Below are 24,048 nucleotides of genomic sequence, written 5' to 3'. Positions count from 1 at the left end.
ATTATACGGTTAAAATAATTTCTTTAAATAAAAATAATATTTACGTTTTAATTTTAATGGGCTGCTATTAATTTTTCGCGCGTAATTCGTCAGGGAAATTTTGTCGGCGCCGATGTAGATTACATATTTCTCTGTTACGCATCTCTCATCTCCCCTTTCTTCGTCTCCCTCGTACAGATTACAAACTGATTGAAATAGATCACGCTTGTCTCTTGATTTATTTAACCATGATAAATAAAACTTTTTTATTATCATAAATTTGTTTTTTTAAAAGAAAATTATTAAAATTATTCCATGATAAATATAAACAAAGATATGTTCCAAAATTAGTATTAATATTTGTAAATTATGTGCGACGTATTTCCAGAGTAATAATCCATTTAGCATTTAAATCAATAAATGCATTTAAATCAATAAATGAATTAAATAGAATTAATCTTTTGTAAAAATAAAAATAATATATTACCCATCGATTACATTGATATTAATAAAAAAATTTACTTATTTATATAAAAGTAAATAACTAGCTTTTTAATAAAATTTGTTTTCATCCATTGCACGCGAAAATTCTGTATGATGATAAAGACTCGAGCAATCCGTGCTTAACGCCATCGATCAACTTTGGCGGCCGATTACTGATGTTAATTCGCAATTATTATAATCCTCGACAGCATCGCGCGCGCGCGATGAGTTTCTCTCTTCCAACACATCTCCCCGCTTCTTCCCCCGTTCTTTCCGCCTCTTGAACCCTGGGGATGGCGCTCACAATGGAAATGTTAAGCGAGTCGTGGATTCGCAACGCTCGTCACTCTCGTTTGGCATTGGACGAGCGGGGTTCATGTCTGCGGACGTCAATTTGCGAGACTGGAACGTCGAGGAGATCAGGACGCGAGAGGGGGTTGTTTCGGTTTCTCTTTTCTCTTCCTACCCTTCGAAAAGTCTCTCTCTATCTATCTTTCTCCTAATTTAGTTGCGCAGATATTCTGTAAGTGTGTGATAGCAGCAGTCGACGATCGTGGTGGTCAAAATCAAAACACACCCCAAGGGCTGTCCGCCGATTATTATCGTTCGCACGCACCGCTCGCGATCATGACAATCGCTCGAGCGACTTTTGACAGCACGCCTAATTCGGTGCTCAAACCTCGACCCCTCAATCGAATCTCTCATGTCAGTTAAAAGTAATGTACACAGTTTATCTCCAAGTGTGATGTGTGTTCACTTTTACGCGATTACTTCACATATTCATATTTTTTTTGCCTTATATTTAATTTATATTTAATTTTCATTTGTACACACGTAGTTAGCTTCTGTGTAATTGTCCGGATAACAGATGATTTGTATCTTTATTTCCAATTGAAATATCAAAATATTTCCTTACATATATTTTCCTCAATAAATTTTATTACTAAACTCTGTTGGTCATTTAATGTATTATCTTATTAAATTACATTGATTGAAATTAGATCAGTGATAAAAAGAAAGAATCCGCTGATACTATTTAATAAAAATAGATTTTTACAGGACATTCTTTTGCTTAAGAAATCCTATCAAGTAAAAATATTGCATTCCTTCTTGCAAATTATTAAATAAATTAAACGTAAAAGGGATGCATGAAATGACGCCGTCGAAAAGAGATTACGTAAATTCATCAGGAAAGCATTTGGAGTTCTCTTTCCTCGTTAGTTTCTTCTTCGCGATTGTCCGTGGCTGCGGATTCAACCCCCTCGGAAAATAATTTTTTCTTCTCATTTTCTCCATGTCTCTTTCTCGCACCCTTTCTCTCTTTTCTCCGACGCCCGCTGCGGACGTCAAAATATGACAGCTCTCTCGAGTCACCACTTTCGCGACAAGAGTTACGTCACGGGGGGTTGCCGCGGCCGATCATTAAAGTAAGGGCGCGCTTGTGACTACTTTGTTTTGTCGGAATACTTAAGTCGGTGTCTGACTAATTTGTGATTGATAAAATTAACATCCAGAATTGTTTCCAAAAAATTTCAGTTGTTAACATTATGAAAAGATGATTACCAATTTTTTTTCTTCAGTAAATTTTCGTACTAAATAATTTATATAGCTTTCAAGAATCTTTTCTATTAATTTTTTCCTTTTTATTAATGTTTAAATCTAGAAAAATATACTTGAAAGATACTTCAAAGATTTATATTCCATATATTAAAATTAAATTGCTGATTTATCAAGATGTAACATTTTGATTCACTGTTAAATTTCGATCGTCTATTATAATTTTTCCAATTTTAATGCAAAATATGTTATGTCCTTGTAAGTATAAACTCAAATATGAAGAAGAGTTTGATAATCACTGGCACGTTTCACTAAGCTGACGGAAGCGGTAAATGGTTCGCAACCAACCCCCTCGACGAGATGCTAATTCATATTCATAGATGTAGCGTTTAGCATTACGCCGTTAAATTCTCCGGAGAGTTGGTTAAGAGACGGAGTGGCTAATATTTCTATTCGTATTTCCGCTCATTGTGAAAAAGAAATGAGGGTTCTTATCATTTTTTTGTGAATCAATTTTTTTTAGTATGGAAAATCGAAAAGAGCTCAATATGACTAATCGAGCAACAAATACAAAAACTTTTAGTCATTTATTTACTAATAATAATATTTGTTACTTTCTTTGCTTGTATTAATATCGCATATATTAATACAATATATTGGAATGACAAAAGATATTGTTAAATTAACTTTTTTTTCTCTTCATTTTAAGAAAGTAATTTAATTGTAATCTTGAACTATATATATATATATATATATATATATATATATATATATATATATATATATATATATATATATTAATATATCATTATAGAAAAATTCAAATATTTCTAACTTAAATAAAGCAGTTTAGATTTGTAATAAGATAAATATTAAGAGAAACTGTTGAGGAGCAAAAACTAATATAGAGAATTTCCACAGAAAGTTCACAGAATTGAATATTAGTGCCATCTTTAATGAAGAAATTGAATTTGGAGGAATGTTTCTATGATTTATTGATCTTTTATTTGTTTCCATTTCATAAAAACAAATTAGCTATTTTTAATATCAGCATTAATTATTTAATATGTAACTCCCTCTTTCCTTTCGTTTTCTTATATTATAATATATATTTAATTTTCTACAAAATTTGCTAAACTGTGCTTATATTTTATATTTATAATAATAAACTATTACAAAAAGATTATGTAGTATTTATAAATAAATAAATAAACAAATATATATATATATATATATATATATATATATATATATATATGCATATATATTTTGTTTGTTTTCCCTTCTCTTTGAATAATCATGAATAATCATAAAGTATGTGTAATAAATATAATACAATTGATGCAAAAGTTATACTCTCGCTTTCTCTCGTTCTATGATTATAAAAAATTGAATATTACATATTATTAGCCCCAAGCTTTGGCTTCATATTCGATTTGCGAAAATGATGATAGTTTGGCAGCACTTTTAGCAGAAAATCCAACTGTCCAATCTGAGGCTGATTAATACAATAGAAAAAGATCAAATGTTGTGTTATAAAATAATAAAAATAATAATATATAATGCTCACATATGGTTTGTCATTCATTTCCCTACGTTGATTCTGGCTTCCATATACTATCATATTTTCGGGTACAATTTCTCGTTCAGTCAAAGAACATGCAGCCCCAATTACGCATCCATTGGTTAATTCAATTTCTCGACCAACATGAGCTTTTAAACAAAAAAAAAATTATTTGCAAAATGCACATAAAAATTAAATAATATTTTTGTAAATCTTATTGAGTGATTATCTTAAATCATTTTCTGACATAATATATTAGTTCTACTTTATATATATGATTTAATATCACAATCGCACAATTTGTTTATATGTATTAAAAAATAACTGTCTAAGTATTATATATACCTTTTGCTTCCAAAATATTGTTATCTCCAACTTTAAATGATTCACACGTACAATCAGTTTCGAAAACATTATAGTTCCCTATTATCTGTACTGGTACTGTTGCGGATTCCGGAGCATCAGGAGGTGATCTGCAAAGGATACAAGATATTAGTATAAAACTGTATGTTGAATATAAATATTATAATATTAATATATTAAACATACCTGTTGGCTATAGTTGCCATTTCTTCGATTATATTACCTTCTCCTATGATAATCGGACCAGCCTCCGCTAGAATGCATGCTCTGGGATGGATTATAGTTTTTGCACCGATGGAAATGTCTCCTTTCAGAATACTTTCTTCGCACACTACTGCGCCAGGTGCAATTTTCAAGCTATAAAATTATAATTGCAAACATATACAATTACATTATTTCTTTATGTATAAAAATTTCATTGATAAAATAATTTATGTAGTTTTAAAGTATGTAGTATGCTCTCTTTTAGTTCTTTATTTAGTTTCTTCATTATATTAAGTATTGCAATATAATGCTTATATGAAAATATTTCTGCCTATCGATCTTCATATCGAACTTCTTTTATACGTGTTTATACGTGTAATATTTACATATTGATTTGTTATAAATATGTGTAATCGGGTTAGGAAGCAGCAAGCTAACCTCAAAATACAATTTAACGTCGTAAGATGAAATGATAACTATTAATAAATATTAAAATTTATTACTGTAATATTATATATTTAATGTAATTATTATTAAACTTACTTGGCGCGGCGATAGCCCGAAGAATTAGAAGTTATTTTCCCATCCATTTACGATGACAGTTTGGCTTCAATGACAGATGACAGTTCTCTGCTGGAGATGCAAAGCTGTGCAAAGTAACCATAAAAGTAACCGCTTGATATCGATACATCGAAATATATCACGTTGTCTTTCGATAGTGATACGTAAAATTTAAAAATTTCTTTAAATGTTGACGCTATTAAAAGAAACATTGCTTGAAGAATTCTTAAGAATTTTTTGTACAAAAAATAATATTAGATAATTTGTCGATAAATGAAATATGCGTAAAACTAAAATTGAATATATTTGTGATATTAATATCTACTTCTATATGTATTTTATTTATAAAATAAAAATTTATTTTTAACAATACACACAAGTCGACTAAACATATTTATATCAAAAGTATTGTTGCCAATATGTGATTGTATTAAAAAATTGTTATTATAAGTCGCTAATTTAAAATTTTCTCAAATTACAACTATTATTATTCACTGCATACATTAATATTGATTATAATTAAGTAGTTTAGAAACTGCTTAAATTACTTATTTTATAAAAATGAAGATAACTTTTAAAATGATTTTTGAAATGTATTGAACAATAAAAGAAGATTGAAGCACCATTACAATTTTGTATAAATAAAGATAATAAATAAATTTAAGAATTTTTCACTACTTTTCCTTAAATATTAAACTAAAAGAGCAGTTATAATAAAAATAATCCTAACTTATTCATTTTATATAAAGAAAAAAGTATACATATATTTGAGTAATATTATTTTATATCTCATCACATAAATAACTCTTACTTACAGTAAGAGTTAAATAAATAAATTTCAGAAGTCAATGCGAGATATTTATTAGATTGAATATATGAATCTAATATGTTAACTACTTTTTTGTTAAGACGTTAAATAATATTTATTAAGATGTACATAAGTAAAAAAAATTAGTTTAACCATAATATGATAAGAATTGAAGAACGTACAGTGTGAAAACATTGTTGGTGTGTACAAATACTATAGTATTCTATCTACTTAAGCTATTCTAAGGATATGAGAGAGAAGGGAAATTTCGATTGTGATTGTGCAACAAAAGGGATAATATATTCACACATGAGAAACACACGAGTATCTTCGTTTAGATATTTAATATAACTCTATATTATCCGTCAACTTTTATTTATTATATATATTTTTTATATATTATATATTATAAAATTTAACTCCAAATTGCGATAATAACGTCTAATTGCAACGTGCGTGCGCGTGTACGTGTTGCGCCTTATTATACGCGTGTGTATTTTGTGTATGTGTAATTATGTGTATTCGTATACGCGTACGTTCTGTGTACATGTGTGTCTGTGTATGTTGTGTGTGCACGTGTGTGTGTGTGTTGCTCTTGAATAAGGGGATAAAGATGTGAGCGAAGAAGGGTATCGTAGATGGTATGCATTTTGCACTCGCGCGTAACATGACTGTGTACGTGTTCGATCTACAATTAAACGAATCCTACGCACTTATTCGTTAATCGGCAGAATAATATGCATTCTCGTAATTTTTCGCTATAAGTATATGCAACCGTCCGAAAGCGTGTCAGTCGGCGCACCGTGACGGATTCGCCGTCGCTCTCGTCGATCCTTTTTCAATCGCGTTCGAGCCTCTCGGATGTATATCAAGTCTTTATTATTAAGTCTTTTTCTTGCATGTTGTGTTAAATTAAAAAAGACACAAGCTTATTCGAGAAGAATAAACAATTAGTCTTTTTTTATCAATCAATAGCGCGAGATTGACTCAAAAGTAAGTTCCTAAAATTTGAGAAAATTAATTTTTGTCTTCGCATTTGTAGGAAAAAATATTGTATAATGTAAATACATTGCTAATCTATTAAAATTTATTAATAAAAAAGTAATATAAAATAACTAGAGCTGCCTTTCTTCTTTTATTTATGATATTTATACGCTTTTAACTCTCATAAAAATAATAGAAAATTATGCACTTTCCATATCGAAGATATTTTATACTTATATTATTAATTAAAATTTGATTTAGCAAATAGTGTAATTTAAATAAAATGAATGCAAGTGTATAATTCTTCATTGTAAGTAAAAATTATAATATTTTAGAACAAATTGACTCTGTATATGCATCCGAGAGAGTTATCCTTTAATAATCTAATTACAATTTATCGTATTGTGATTGCTTAATTTCATCTTATTTTCGAAACCATCTTAAAATGATATTTTAAAGACAGCAACAAATATTTATGTTTATTTATTTTCATATTAAAAATGTAAAATAATTTCAAGTTCCTAAAATAATAATTAACAGTATTCCAATTAAGATAAAAATAATCTGTTTCCTCGTCTTTTGTTGCCCTAGTAATGACTTTAAAACTTAAGAGAATTCTTTTAATAATCAAAATCCGAGAATGCAAGAAACGAATAACACAACAATTTAAAGAATAAAATGTACTTAAATGATCAAAGATTCAGACCTAGAAAAGAATTCTGAAAAATTAAAATTTCAAAAAATTTAATAACTCAAAGAAAGGAAGAAATTAATTAAAAATTGTATAATGTAAAAATATTAAAACTATATGCATCAAACACAATATAAAATTTGAGATCTTTTTTTCAAGATTAGTACCTTCCAATTTTTTTTCAAATTTAATTGGAATATGGACAATAAAATATTAACATTCTATTGAATCAATACATTCTATCATGAGCAAATCTAATATGTTTGTTATCATATTAAATTACTGTAAAATTCACGTTATCATTCGTAAATAACAATAATTCATTTAATAAAAATTACGAAGTCATTGCATATTTAAAAATTGCAAGTTATCATCCAAGCTGAGTGTAAGTATTTGTTTTAATGTGTAGTTTTAATAATCCTGTCATTCGAGCAAATAATAATAATATATAAATACATAATAATCGAACTATAAAGAGCTAATAACAATACATTCTTAACACTTTCGCAACCGCTGATATTTAACTACAAATTTATGCAGTTTTCATATCGATACATTTCCAACCCATTAAACATCACAATTATTATATTATATTTATATTTTATGTAGAATTGAGTGTGTTACACTAAATACAAATATAAGTGGAGTATAACTATCTTAATATCGTTATGAGACAAGTCAAATGTCAAAAAAAATATTCAGAATTTTTAGTACAAATCTCTGACTCTGGTTTTTTTTTCTGACATTATTTCATCACCATTATATAAACTTTCGAAAAGAAACTATAATGGGTATACGTTGATCACTGTTGAAGACTGCGTTACCCTAAACAGTATAGATTATTTTACTTACGTAATTATAAAAAAAAGGCCGAACGCGAGAGACGAACACACAACATACTGCGAAGATTTTATAATAATAAATACTTATATACACCTACAGCAGAAAAATAAAAGATGTTCGTGATTTATATGAGTAGAAATTAGATTTTATTTATTTATATTTAGTAAACTTTATATAAATACAAACAAATAATAATAGCGCTATGAATGATAGTTTCTATAATTAAAAACGATCTGTCATACCCCGCTTATACCGTTTAGGGTTTACATAATTAGCTGCAATATTCATAATTTACCTTAAACAAATTCACCATAGAATGAGACACATAGTATTCGCACGTCATCGCTATAAGTAACTCTTAAATCAAAATGTGTGTTGCAATTTTAAATATATATATAGCATTATTCTTTAAACCGATATATTACAAGCTCTCTCTATATATCTTTAAGATTCTTAAAGAGTTTAAATATCTCGTATCTCTCTCATATATATATATATATATATATATATATATATATATGCGTGGGTGTGTGTATATATATATATACATATATCAAGTTAAGAATATTTATAATAAAAGCACAAGGTGTGACTTACAAATACTCTTATTATTTATAGCAGAAAGATGATGGCGTACGAATACCTTTATTTTAATTCCAGCCTGCCTCTTAGCAACATAATTTTATACTTAGCAACGACGCGAAGGCGTACGAATGCATTTTAATCGGTCCGGCGCCCAACAATGTAATTTTCTAAAAATAAGCGGGCGGTCGCGAAAGTGTCGATGAATAACAGCGAGCCCTTATTAAATCCTTCTCAATCTCCATCCTGATCTTCGATCAATGATCGACGACAGCGAGGAAAGCCGGTGACGGTGCGTATATAAACGCTTCGTGAGGGTGTCTCAGCGCGCGACGACGGGCTATTGTATGTTTTTTTTTTATCCATAAGAAGTATACGGATTTACGTATAAAGAGACGCGTCATACAAGTGCCGTACAGTACCAAAAACGTTTTTAATGCGCGCGCATAATGCGGTCGATTAGCTCTATCTACGCCTGCATCCGTGAAAGTTACACATCCGCGCGTCAATTCATATAATATTTTTCTCTCGCTCTCACTTTCACTCTCTCTCTTTCTTTCTCTCTTTCACTCCCTTTCTTTCTCTTTGTATCTGCGTGTATTTGCATATGTATGCATGTGTGTGTGGATCCTCGTGAGCGTGTTACGTGTCATCGTTATTCGTGTGGATCCGACTAAGTTGGTCCAGGGACGAAGAATCTCTGTCTACAACGCTTATCATTCTTATTAATCGCGAGGGCCGTCGAATCTCGATCGTTCCGCTCCTTGAAATATACTCCCATATGTATAGTGTTTATATATATATTTATTTATTTATTTATATATTTATATATTTATTAATTTATATATATATTTTTTATTTATATATATGTATTTATGCTATATATAAAGTAGCTTCAGAACTATACTCGAATCACTACTCGAAGTCGCGACGACGGCGGAACGCGTAACCGCTGCCGACATTTTTGCATTTAAGCTTAATTGTAAGGACGCGTTTATTCGAATATTCTTGCTAAGTTAAAAGAAATTTCAAGTATCGAATCGACGATGTATATAATACGTGTTAAGATGATCGTGATTAAAAGGGTATCTCTAGATCTAGTTCTGTCATATCTTTAAATAGAATACGGTGCTTTATAGTTGCTTCTTTAGTTATGTCTTCACTTAGTAAAACTTATTTGAATATTTAGCGAAGCGACGCGTCCTTTACCGGCTATACGAGCGGAGAGAAGAGGCTTTGATCATCTCACAGCTCGTACAAGTTGACTACAATAATGACGATTAATGATCATGTTTTCATAATTCCTTAAGATACTTTTAAGTTTTTGTTATCGATTCTTTATGCTTTCGACTTCTGTATCTTGCTTTTAAATTTCTTGTCCCTCTTTTCTCTCTTGCTCGTTTCTAAATTTCCTTTTTTTGTAATTTTGACAGTTTCCATCACATTTCTCTTAATTTTTAACGCTTTAAAAAAATGTTATGTTTTATACATTTATATTATCACGTATCTATATTTTATTATTAATACAATCACGCGTAAATTTCTTTTGTACTAAATTTTACTCCTTGTCTGCGATTGACGAGCAGGATACAAATATAACAATTAATGGCAAAGACGAGATAAAACTGGGACGTAAGAGATGATCGAGCAAAAGTTGGGAGAAAATTCTAAAACGTGATAAAAACATTCTCATTTTATCGCCATTATCGTGCTTAATTACACCCAACTTTGATGCGGTTCCACGGTTCCTCGCCCTCAGCAATTTAAGCTCTACTCTTCGCCGACGCTATTCGCTGGATTTGCTCGCTCTCTGTTCGACGGTGTGATAATATCGGTCTCTATGTCGCACGAGTGGCCCGATCGAGATTTTCTTCCCATAAAAAAATGCCAATTTTCTCAATTATAATATTATATTATTCTATACTCGTCCTAGGACCGCCTAAGCAGGACTTGGTTAATCACCGTTTCCCTCTCCTCCTCTCTCTTCCTTCTTTCTACTATTTTTTCTTTTTTTTTAATTAATACAATAGATACTTTATGTATGTATCGTAACAACCGATATTTCAGTTCTCTCGCTCTCTCTCATATTCACTCGTATTCGATCGTCCATTTCTCTCGCTTACACACGCACATTCTCTCGCTTTCGCTCGCTCGCTCGTTCGTTCGCTCGCTTCGCACGCATATAATATTCGCAATTTTTTTCTTTATCTATATAATGTAATCTTATAACGACATGTGCGTATGTGTATACACCTTTGCGTCGGTGAGACGTATCGCGCGCGCATATACACATACGCATCCACACTATGTATATATTTATATATTTATATTTATATATATATATTTATGTATATATATATATATATATTTCTTCTGTATATACTTTATGTTGCTTTTTATGTATACTTTATAACAATGTTTTTATGTTTATTTAAGGCCCAATACGTTCATTACGAAGGAAATTATCTGCAACAGAAAGGAGACGAATATATGATTAAACAACGCTTGTACCTGGTTTGCTCCCTGTCGTAAGCACCGTATGAGTATAGAACTATTCAGTCGACAAGTTGTATATATGTTCCTGACGTTGTCATCGTCGTCGTCGCCGTGAAGGATGCGCATGAGATGTTCGCGATACGCCGGACACCAGTAGATGATCTACGCGTGATTGGACAAAGTGATAACTCAAATCAATTCGCCAATTTTGCTTCAAGATTATCATTGCATGTTCTTCGAAGAAAAATTAAGAGAGAAACAACGAATAGTAACCAAATATGCGGTATATACATAGTATAATTAGTATATACTCCATTTTAAGATTGGATATCATGTTATAGCATGTACTAACAATATGAATAGGAAACAAGTAAAATCAAATTTTCAAGTAAATTCAAAGAGATTGAAGCAAACATATTTTTTTTGCTTTCTTTTACTTAAGAAAAAAAATTTTAATTGATGCCGAAAGTTGAACTCTATTGTATTTTTAAACTTTATCCTAAGATGTCTGTATAAGAATAATCGTGCAAAAATCAAGCTCTGTAAGACACGTATTTTTTCATCAAAAGTAGAATTACAATACTTTTTTACCTTTAATCATGTAAAATCTGTTTCGAAGACTATATTCACCGTTCTAAATTTTTTATCTCAAAAAAATTATCTCTTGCACATTATACCTTATCATTCTTTTCATTCCGTCAATTTGTAGATAAAATTTCAAATAAGAAAAAAATTATAGGTTGCAAAATTTTGCTATTATATAAAATTCTATCAACGATTTTGGCGAGACCATGTACCAGCGTTCTATTCAGTTCGATGTGTTTTTCTCGCGTGATATTCTACTATAATATTTTTCCTATTTTCCTAGATTTACCTTTAGCGTGCTCATCTTGACGTTTCCTAGGAAGAATCATCCGACCAAGGATGATAGGCAACCAATTGGTTGCCTCTCGAGAGAGGCATTATTTAATAATTTATCTAACAATAAAAGACAGTCTATCGTGACAAATATTTGAAAGCCTACCGGACATTTAGTTTGACTTAAAGGCCAAAAGTTTCGATCTCGAATAATATACATATTTTGCATAACAATATCATTTTCTACAATATATAATTGACATAACAAATTAGATATCGAACATAACTCTATTATGCGAGCGAAAAATACAGAACATCCCAAAAAAGATTGTCGTAATATATAAAATAACTTACTGAAAGAAACTTGAATGAAAATTGCTTTTAATTAAATATTCGTTATAATAAAATATTCACGGTTATAGATGTACAAATTCTATACAAGGCTAATTCAAATAAAAAATCAAAATTGTAATTAATTTTGTAATTAGATTCTATAATAAAATTTTTATCAATAGAAAATCACATATTTAAAGATAAAAACATATTAGATAAATTTTTTCGAGACATTCTGTAATTTTAAATCCAATTACTGGCAGTAAAATTTCCTCATATCGATATTAACATAAACTTATCGACATTATAACTCATACTGACATTAAAACAAATTTATATCTTTACAATTATGCATCCTTACATTATCTACTATAATCTTTAGATTCGAGTACATCAATCGTAATACATTAATCGTAATGACTTCGAACGCGCGGAGAAACAGCTTAAAATACATAGACGTATATAAAGTTTAACATAGTATTCAGTATTAAAATTCGGACAAAATTTAACAACAAACAAAAATAAGTTAGTACGCTCTATGAACCGCATACGCTATCCGGTAGGCTAATCATTTAAAATTCAAACTGGTTTAGAGAGAATAATCGAATAAATAAGATTTAGGAGGATGAATCAGATTCGAATTAAAAATTCGTGTTCTAGAGAAAATGAGTGACAAATAACTTTTTTTAACATCGAAGTACGATTGTTGGAATAGATTGATGTAAAACTGATAAAATTGATGTATTGTGAACGATTAAAATCCGATTCAACCTCTAATCATATTCATCCATCATTATTATATTTGTAATTTCCCTTTGATTTCTCATTCAAGACGTCCAGATAATATTAGATTAGAGTTTAATATTTATAAAAAAGATTTTCTTTTTAAAGAGAACTGATGTATGTACTATTAGAATATTACTATATGAATGTGTATTGAGGCTAAGAATTCATATTTTTGACAGATGAAAGATTTGAGGACGTTTGCGAAGGAGAAACAGAGTCGATCTACTTTAGATTGATGCTAATCATATATAAGCATATTTACAAATTATTTTTTTCTAATTCGTTAATATTAATTTTAACCCTTTTAACGGTAATGTTTCATTTTGTCTCGATTTCAAGAACATTATGTAGCAAGTAATAAATTGTTCTTAATTATTACTATTAAATTATAATAAAAAATTATGATTATTTATATTTTATAAAATGTAACTTTTATAAATTTTAACCTCTCAAATGTTATATTATATTTTATCTTTGTAAAACAAAGATAAATTAGATAAAAAAATATTAGCTTTCTCCAATTTTAAACAAGTATAATTTACCGATTAAAGGGTTAAAACGTGCACAATATTCTTTTTCTTGTTTATTATATCATATTTATCGCATAAATTGAAATGTTGTAAAAAGATTTGTACGTGCGCCCACGAATTCGCCCATTTTTCCTATCTTCTAAAAGATTTATTTTTTGCAATTTAAACAATAAAAAAGATATACACAATGTAGAACGACTATGTAAGACTCTCGAATATTCATTGCATTGGTACTCGAATAAGCGAGTTTGTAAAAAGCGATGTCAAACAATTATTTATTTGCAATGAAAAGTTATATTAACAATTTGAAAAATATAGTATATTTTTCTTGTGTATTCACATGATAATATATTAAACTCATGATAATGTCTTATATTGTATATTGATACGAAAAAGAAAGTTAAAAATACTATCAACTATCAGAAAAACATGTTTATTCTTATGTATTTTTTTAGTTTTCTCACATAAATAATAAATTATATAAAGGTCTTGAATATTGTTATCATATAAGAGAATATTTATATTTATATTTGTTTTTTATGTTTCTTCGTCTTTTTTTATTCTGCAAACATTAACATAATTAAATAAATATAAAATAAAATATACAAAAAATTTTAAAAATGTCCTGTTATCGCATCTCGTTAAAAAACATGATTATTTTCATACATTGATATTTATGTATGCATATGCACGATAGTTCTAACTTTGTCTTTTATTTCATCAATGAATTTTATCATTTTATGAAACCTCTCATATACAAGTCCGTTTGTATTTTTATCGTTAATATAACTTTAGCAAATTTAATTTTGATAAAATAAAAGACGTGTATGTTTCAATATATTTAAAAAGCTTCGAAATTATAATACGTATTTAGAAACATAACAAAATTAATACAAAATTGCTGAATAAATAAGTGTAATTTAAATTACTTTTTTTTACATAAAATACCAATCAGCGTAAAAAATTATATTCTTATCTGGATTTTGAAAATATACCGTTTCTCTACTTTTATCTATTTATTCAACATGTTATAATAATTAATAGCTATCAGTATTTATTTTATATTTTAGAAATTTCACATTAATCTCAAAATTGTTGAAATTTTTATATTTTTTGCCCTTTAGGCCTTGTGTTAAATTTATCACTTTTGCGCATTTCTCAAAACGCAAATAACGAGCAATTTTAAATTTGTTTATTTTATATTATTTACTTCAAATATACTTTAAATGACCTTATTTTGGATGATTATTTTGGATAACCATCTTGCAGAGAAAGAGAGAAACTACAATTTGGATTTATTTAATAAACTTGATGCTAAATACGGTCATTCAAATTTTATTTATTTAATGAATTTATTTAGTGATCATATTTATTATAGTTATGAGCTAAAATCTGTAAAGTCACATTTAACATTAAATGTGAAACGTGACAATGAGCTCAACCCTAAATTCTAGAATCCAGATAAGCATTAGTCGACATCGTTCCTCGCCTTTCCGAGCACCCGCTCTCAATAAATTGTCTTAAAAGCACATATTTCCGAATCCGAAGGTTCGGAATCGAACAAGCTAACGTAACGTAAGCGACTGCCATGATTCACGTTGCCTCTGTAACTATTCTCGACACGAGGCAATAACTCCCATTAAATCGCTTCGCGGCGAGACAGATCGATCTTTCGATCTGTCAACGACATTTGTGTCACCGTGCCTTTTATCATCGAGTTTGTTCTCATTCAAGCCGGCTCGCGGATTCTTCCTAGGAAGCGTCGCCACTTCCGGTTCCCCGGGCCGCGAGATCGTCGGTTATCTCTCTTCCGAGATGGTCGGACTCACCTTGACCGAGCAAGATCCGCGACGCTACTCGCGCTCCTGTCCACTCGGCAGCGCCGGGATGACACTCCGCGCCGCGTCGCTCGTTCAGCTGTCGACGCTGAAGAGCTCCTTGTGGAGGGCCGGAAACTCGAGGTGCGGCTGCGACCGCTTGAATTTAGCCAGCGCATCCATGTGCAGTAGCGAGATCTCCCGTAGCTGCGGAATCTTGGCGAGGATCGCGTCGCACACGGTCACATCGCCCTTGATCGGCGTCATGTGATTCCGATCAAGTTCTGACCTCAACGCTCTTATCACCGCCTGTGACAGCCTATTAATGTCCCCCAGGCACTTGAGTCCCGGTCGATCTGCGCAACATATCGTAAGTCAGTCTACTGTGATGCTGTCCGAATGATAGAGTAAAAAATTGAAATATGAAATGATATTATTACATTATTCGCAGTTATATAAAATTCGATAGAATAAAATAGGTAAACATTTGATGGGGCAAACATATAAATGCGAGTATTGAATTCAATGAAATTTGAATTTAATGATATTTTGCGATTATAATTAAAAAATAAATTAAATTTATCCGATGAGACACTCTGTATGTCGCATGTGTCATTTACCAGGGCTAAGTAGAACAGCCGCGCTATAGAGTGCCAACTCGGTTTCGGTGAGCTTCAGTTCTGCGATACTTCTGGCCAGCTCGAATACGTAGGAAACAAGCTTCATTTCCGCCGTATCCGTCGTATAAAATGCCTCTTGCGGCAGCAAGATATCGCCGTATAGGACGCAGTTTTGCTGGAGATCGAGGTACCTGCTCATTCGTAGCACAGCCAGCTCGAAGGAACCTGTTACATTTTAACAGAATATCAGCATATTCCAGCGTATAATTGCGCTTTCTTTAGCTTCACTTATTTAATCCTTTTGAAAGGACGTTATCTTCATTATTCTAATGAAGTAAGAGACGATTATATATTCAGTATTTTACAATATTGCTATTAATTCATTGATGCTTAAAGAAGATTAAGAGACTTAAAGAAGATTTAAGGAAAATTCTCAACAAACTTTTGATCGACATTAAATTGTTTCCACTAATGAAATGAATATTGATTTACGTTAAAAAATATTAAAATTGTTACTATAATTGCATTAAGCAAGTAATGAGGTAATAATGCAATTACTTACCTATCCCATTTTAGAATTAAAAATAGAATAGAATCTTCAGATTAACCTTCTTCTTACACAAAATTTGCGCGTTAAATCACGCGAAAGAAGAATAAAGCTTTATCGCCAGTAGACGATAAAGTGTTTATACCAGGTGCAGTTACGTACCGGCCTTTAATAAAACAATCTGGTCGTCTTGCGAGAGCTTCATGAATCCAGGGACCATTTTGGCGAACTCGATGATCTGCTGGATGACGGTGGTTAGTTTCTGAGCACATTCCAACCAGAGCTGCTCATGCCCCATGTCTTTATAATAGATCAATTTATTGTAGTCGGCGGGTTTTCGGAAGGACTCCTGGATCTGTTCCGTAGATACTAGGCATGTCCTTGCGTGCGCGTCCGCTATCGTTTTCGAGAGAAGCTCGCTGATCTGTGCCGGATCTGCGGATTTAACGTATTTCTCGCTCGTAATTCGTTCCTTTTCTCATAGATACGTTTTATATAAAAAAAAGAAATGGTAGAAGGATTTATTTGGCAAACAAAAAAGATCTCAAATAGAAATTTTAAGCGTGCATTGCAAGCGTACGTATATATTAATCCTTTGTCGTACAAATTATTTACATGTAATCATCGTATTAATTGTTTTTTTTGTCATTATTAGATAAATTATTTTTTAAATATTACAGCAATTTATTATTTTCCTCATAAAAAGATTTTTTTATAGTAAAATTGGTTAAAAAGTTAATCTAACTACAAACATAATAGTGTAAGATAGTTAGAACAAAAGGATCTAGATAATCTCTTATGTAAAGGATAATGTAAAAGATGTTTGTATCATTTATAGGCAATTCATGCAGAAGACATGCGTGTAGATCTCATGCAACATAGTTATAATTGCTAGATATTACTACTGACTATTTGAATAAAATCAAAGATATGTATATAATGAAAAATATTATGTAATATTTATGAAAATATATAAGACACTTACTATATAAAACAAATTTATATAGGAAATTAATTTCGAAATATATGTTTTTCATTTTTAGAAAAATCATAGTACATTTACTTACTCTTGATACATATGCACATTGAATCAAGAAACATTTTCAAAGAAATGTAGCTCTAGATAAATACAAATAGAAAAGAAAATGAAATTTACATTTTGAACAATCATGATATGTAAAATAGAGATGCGCAAAATTTTATAGAAAGAAATTTAAAAAAATTTTAAATTATTCATAATCATGAATACATATACACAAGATGTACATATATGTATACAATATGTACACACAAAGAATCAAAGATTTATGAATGCCAAATCTTTTACATTTTCTCCAGGAGTATAATTATAAAAAACACGTACAAAACATTCAAAGCGTGGATAAACATAAAATATCTCAAATTAATATATACAAATAATATACATATATATTTGAACGTTTAATAATAATGTATTGCATGATGCGAAAATTCAAGTTTCGAGATAAAGTTTCAGAGGACTAACATTTTTAACATATAATTGTAATTTAAACACTCAATATATTCAATACAGAAACGTTTATAAAAATTTTATCATATCGGCAGATAGATACAGATAGCCGCAACTTGTAACATAAAAGAGCAAGCAAGTCTCCAGTTTTAAACAACTCTTTATGAATTTTTCATAAGGCTAAACTAGTTTCCATGTTGATCAATGCATTTCGTTTTAAATCACCCTTCCTCAAGATTTTATTATAATGTAATTAATTTATCTTACTTAAAATTATCAATTTTCAAAATGCGCTATGTTTCAATGTAAATATACTTCAAAATTTCATAAATTTTAATGAAAAAACCGGTATAGATATTATATTATCTAAATTAATATTTTTTTTTAATTTTAATCAGCTTATCTATCAATTTCTCATATATATGACTTGTATCTAGTAAATATTTATAATATCTGTATAAGACAATTTTCACCGAAACATTCATTAATACAAAAAAAAAGAAATATTAGGAAGATACATATAACAAAATAAATCCACCAATACAGAAATTCCTTGAAATACAATCTCATAATCTTCTCCCAATTTCGTCGGTCCTCGAAAACTTTTTTGCAGGGGATCGGCAAGCAAGTTGGGAGGCTAATCGAAGGGATGATCGCATGCTCATGCAAAGGGACACAAACGTAACCTCACATCTCATCGCATGGGACATACTGGGCAGACTCGGCACTTCGTCGTCCTCGGATGGGTTGCTGACCCTTTGCTGCTGGCCGCTTAGGAAGGTCGTCGAGTCGACCATCGTGTACGAGCCATGGCCCAGGCCGGCGAGCTCGACAGTGGTCTCCTGCTTCACGGCGACGATTCCGCCGCCGCTTAGCGAGCCGCTGCCACCCCCGGCTGCCCCTCCGGCGGTTGCGGTGGAACCGCTGTTACCACTATTACTACCGCTACCAGTACCGCCACCACCGTTACCACCACCACCACTACCGCTGCCGCTACTGCCGGTACCTCCACCCCCCGCGCTGCTCCCAGTCGTCGAGGCGGACAGAGACTTGCCTGATGCGCCGAAAAGTCAAAGTTCACGAGGGCTTGAATTGGTCTCGGGAGGGGTTTGGGCCGAATAAGTCTAAATATTTCAGCCCTGTGTGAATGAATCCTATGCAGGGCCTATCTTACGCCTGGGCAAACCAGACACGTGTTTTATTTCCCTTTTATGTAAAGTATGCAGTTTTGGGAAATATAGTGTGTCTCCTTTTTTGCCATTTATTAAAACGTAGTGTATAGAGAAAGAGGGAAAAAGAGAAATATATATGTATAGTTTCCCTTAGGTATCTTTAGGTATTTTTAACTCCCAGAATTCTAAAGATAGGCTCTGTTCTTACGGGACATTTCAATAAAAGAGGAGAATATTATTTCTAAAACATTTAACAAATTTTTCTTAAGAAATATTTTGAATATTTGAACATATTAATTATTTATAATTCCGAAGTTATCAATATTAAATAGAGTTTGTCGTTTCAATAGTAACTATTTACGTATAAAAAAGATGTAACTTGATAAATAAAATTCTATTAAATAGTAATAGTTAATAATTAATAATTTTCTGGAGTATAAAGTTGTATGAGTTCCTATGTATAATTATTCTATGTATAATCGAACTGAAGTTTAAACTGTTATCGAAGCATCTGTAAAGCTTCACATAAAGCTTCGATTGAAGTTTGGAATGAGTTTCTTAATAAAAAAAAAGATAAGTATACTATGATATATTATAGTCATCGACAAATCTGCATAATACGTAATCCACATTATACAATAACGTTTAAATGTTTAATGATAATGTTTATCTTTAGCAGATATGTGGTCTATTTTGCGACATAACTTTGTCCCAAGTAATAATTTCTACTTTATTATATAATATTCTAACTGGGAAAATTTTACGTGTAATATTTAACATAATAACAGATTTTAACGTTATGAACTGTACTGTTGTAGGATATTGTATAAGCTATAGTGATTTAGGTAATAAGGATGATAAAAAGATAGTGATAAGAATATTTATAATAAATAAAAGTTACAAAAAAAGAAACTGAACGAGATTCAGATTGACAATGAACGACCAAGCGATTGTAAACGTAAAATCAGTATATTCTCTTTAAATTTTTATTATTTCAAACATTCTTTATATTATTAAATTGCATAAAATTAATGTCTTGTAACAACAGAAAAAATACAAATTTTCTAGTAACATCAATTTTTTAAATCGTTATAATCTTTTTATCTCTTTTAAAGAGGAAATATATAATTTCTTTATAAACTTTCACACGCGTTAAATTTGTTTTTTAAATTAGAGAAATAAGAATTTCTCTGTTTAATTAACCATTACAATATAATATAATTTTTATAGTTTAATTTTTCGCTTTACTCAAAATATTCGACAATTAGTGATAAATATTGTATTAGCCGATTGCATCATTTATTCATTTCGATCTCATGCAAAGTTTCGTCACTATACTGAATCGAATTCAGATTCTGAGTTAAATTAATACATAACAAGTTTTGTTGATTAAATTTAAATTAACTCGAAAGACGTAATCAATTTTGTGATTGAAAACTTGAGATACGATTCTCAGTATAGTATCACATTGTTATCAGTACATTAATGAATTATATAATATACCAGATTAAAATTTCTTTAATAAATAACAAAATATAAAAAAATGAATCGCTTAATATAAATTATTTGCATAAACTATAATATTAACAAAAGTTACAGATATAATTTTATGAATCAATTTATAAAAAAATGATAAGTTTTGGTAATGTGTGTGTGTGTATGTAAACTAAGCTCTATTTATAATAATATTTATAAGTTATATTTATAATAATACTTGTAATGTAAGATACAAAAACTATAAATTAATATTGTATAAATGAATGTGAATAAATTAAAAATATTATTATTACGTAGAGAATTTGTGCGAGAATATTTATAACTATTAACAATTAATAATGTTAATAGATATGTTTTAAATTATCGTTAATTATTACATTACACACAACTAAGAATTACAAAATAAAATTTAAAGAAAAAAATAATATAAAAACATTGAAGAAAATATTTATGTGGATACTATGAAAAAGTTTGTCGCACAATAGAACACGGAGAATATTTGAATAAGAAATGTGGTTCTGTCTAAGAAATAATTATCGATGATAAGATCGATAGCATGATAGGAACTCTAGTAATATTAAAGGAGTGAACGCAATTAATTGCGAGTTAATGACAGTGCTCCGAAATGCATTTAGCGTGCCGATTACGAAGCGAGAACTTAAGAGTCGCGCCCACATTATACAAGATCCAATTTAATGCGTACTTATTAAAATAATCTTTTACATAACACTAATGCGCACCAAATTCGTTCCTTGCATAATGCATCGAATAAATCTACGATGATATAAAATATTTACATAAAAGAGAAATGTATGGAAAACTTGCAAAACTACCATTTCTTTAGTTTGATTATCTTATTGCAATTTCCCCCTATCATCTTACGTAAGAAATTATGTATTTTCATGATAATAATATTATAATGCAAGATTAACGTGTGTCAAAAAATTAAATCTTTATAAATCAGGGAGAATTCTAATATATGTATCATTCTTTTGTATTTTTATTTTTGTAGTAAAATAAAATGAAAAGTACTCTTAATTTTTAATTATAATAAAACTTTTTAATAGAATTTCATGAATTTATATATGTAATATTTTTATTATAAAGAGGAATACTATTATATTTATTTGCAGAAAAAATTGAATTTCTTTAATAATTTTTTATACAATAAAAAATGATTTTTTTAATGGAAATTTGATTGGACAACTTCTTTTTTGATAACTTGGAAACTTTTCTCATTAAATACCTTTATAACTAAGCGCCAATTTAAGATTCCCTTAAAGTAAAGTTTACTTGAAACCAGCTAAAGAAGAAGCTATCTTTATTATTCATAAAATGTAATTTCAAAAAAAATCTTTTAATCTCCACTGTTTCAACAACTTATTAATGTTGAAACAATCACATCTCTTTTTATATTCTTTGCTATTTATAATTCAGAAAAGTTATGATGTGATTCTGGAAAATCCGCATTTTCCAGACTATCGAAAAATTTGCAATCTCAGTTATAAAAATAAAATTAATTTTTATCTTATAAGACTTTTTTTTATTTCTAAATTATGTTTTATCATGTGTCTTTATGTGCGTATAGGTGTGTGTAATATAAGTATAATTACAAAGATATTATGATATCTAATATCTTTTATATATCTATTCGGCCAATGATACGTGTCGGAATTAACGAACGATTTAATTGGTCCGCGTATGTGTTGGAAATCGCGGATAAAGTTTTACTTACCGGTGGTGACTACGCTGGGGAGCACCCCGGTCGCTGTGACAGCCGAAGGTGTGTCGGGCGCGACGGTATCCGCGACCTGTGTCTGCGTCGGCCTAGGATCGTAGGTCGTCGTGCTGTCGACGTAGTCAGCGCTAAGCTCGTAATTCGTCATCGCCTGGTGATTGTAATTCGTGTAACCGCCGGTGCCGGGTCCTGACGACGTGTATTCGCTACCGCCGTACGTGTACCTGTCGCAGACAAATGTCCACGTGTGAATCGTCCTCCTCGTCATGTGATGAGAAGTGCAAGAAAATAAGAATATCGTTCAATAATATTCATATTTAAATTTATATCATGATAATAATAGCTACGTCAAGCTATTTCTATATTTCTTTTATGAATTGTAAATTTTTATAATTTTATAAATATTATAAATAATTTTATATATTTCCTAAATATTTATATAAATAATTTTATATACATATATAATTCCATAAATTATAATTTAATAAATCACAGATGTAGACGAGTAAAAGTTTGATTAAGTTTTATTATGCAATCTGATTTAATTTTGACATTGCATTATTTTAATATAAAGTTTCAATCTCGTGCTTACCCGCCATTATAGGGATGGTGTTGATCCGAACTGCTTGGTGTCTGATGCTCGAATACACTGCTGTCCGGCGCCGTCTCCGAGGCCGCCCTCATTTGTGCCCTGTGGAATCTAACTTCATCTTCGACCTTCTCCCGTTGTTTCTTCGACATGCGCCCAAATTTAACGGCTGTGAACAAAGCAGAGTTTCATTAAAATTTTACCGGACTATTAAAAAAAATTAGATGAATATTAATAATGATTTTTTCTTTGTGATGATTCAATAAGATAATTTAAAGATATAAAATTTATACATATACATATATATATATCTGTGTGCAGATTATTATATATTAAAAAAAAAAAATACTTTTTGTAAAGTGCTCTTAAAGCTTCATTGTTTTATGTTCTTTTACATTGAATAGGATTTAAAATTCTTTGAACAAAAATCGTTACATAATGAAATGCTTCTTTAACGATTCTCTATTATTTCACTTTTCGATTATAATTCCTGATTATTTTAATTGAAATTACATTGAATATAGCAAAATACGGATTCTAAATATAAATTTTATTGCAAGAATTTTCGGCAAAAAATAACGTACGATTCGACATTTTAATGCACTCTATAGATCAAAACAGTCTTACCATACTACGCATAAATTTTTTACCACAACCTTGTAGATATTGATTCCTATTCCATTTTACGCTTATTATACTAAGTTATACGTAGGCGATGTAAAAATTTTATTTTAATTCCGCACAATTCTTCTAGATAGGGTAAAGTATGCATAATCGAATAGGGCCAAATGTTCCGTTCCGATTATCTCTTTTTCCTTATCATTCCTTCCCTCCTTCTCGCTCCATTTTTACAAATCTATTATCACTATTTATAATCATAGAGATCAGATAGGAAGAACTACTGCCGCGACAGTTTGTCGCGAGGCGATAAAATCTAACGACTGTTTTCGGGTGGAT

General features: G+C 30.1%; 2 protein-coding genes across 12 annotated transcripts in view; both read right to left on the bottom strand.

Moving 5' to 3' along the window:
• Positions 1-3,223: 3,223 nt before the first annotated feature.
• On the bottom strand, positions 3,224-4,805 carry Dctn6-p27 (dynactin subunit 6). Its single transcript, XM_083093379.1, has 5 exons — positions 4,694-4,805; positions 4,133-4,303; positions 3,929-4,056; positions 3,590-3,732; positions 3,224-3,517 (listed from the first exon to the last, which is right to left on the bottom strand). The coding sequence occupies exons 1-5, from the start codon at positions 4,738-4,740 to the stop codon at positions 3,416-3,418; spliced, it is 591 nt and encodes a 196-aa protein (XP_082949505.1). The 5' UTR covers positions 4,741-4,805; the 3' UTR covers positions 3,224-3,415.
• Positions 4,806-5,877: 1,072 nt separating this feature from the next.
• Hr3 (nuclear hormone receptor 3 ROR-beta) overlaps positions 5,878-24,048 on the bottom strand; it is a 97,343-nt gene continuing 79,172 nt past the window's right edge. For 4 of the 11 annotated variants that reach the window (XM_083095470.1, XM_083095465.1, XM_083095469.1 and 1 more), the window contains 6 exons: positions 23,095-23,260; positions 22,500-22,726; positions 18,787-19,149; positions 16,769-17,041; positions 16,060-16,284; positions 5,878-15,795 (listed from right to left, as the gene is read on the bottom strand). In XM_083095470.1, the coding sequence (XP_082951596.1) occupies positions 15,536-15,795; positions 16,060-16,284; positions 16,769-17,041; positions 18,787-19,149; positions 22,500-22,726; positions 23,095-23,260 (1,514 nt within the window). In that variant the 3' untranslated portion in view covers positions 5,878-15,535. The remainder of the gene's footprint in view (positions 15,796-16,059; positions 16,285-16,768; positions 17,042-18,786; positions 19,150-22,499; positions 22,727-23,094; positions 23,261-24,048) is intronic. The other 7 variants (XM_083095471.1, XM_083095472.1, XR_014438075.1 and 4 more) reach the window with 6 other exon arrangements.

Source organism: Camponotus vicinus, unplaced genomic scaffold, assembly GCF_025532165.1.
Source record: "Camponotus vicinus isolate PSW18456_S1 unplaced genomic scaffold, iyCamVici1.0 SCAF_3, whole genome shotgun sequence".
NCBI lineage: Eukaryota > Metazoa > Arthropoda > Insecta > Hymenoptera > Formicidae > Camponotus > Camponotus vicinus.
This window is presented reverse-complemented; position numbering and strand designations above follow the sequence as displayed.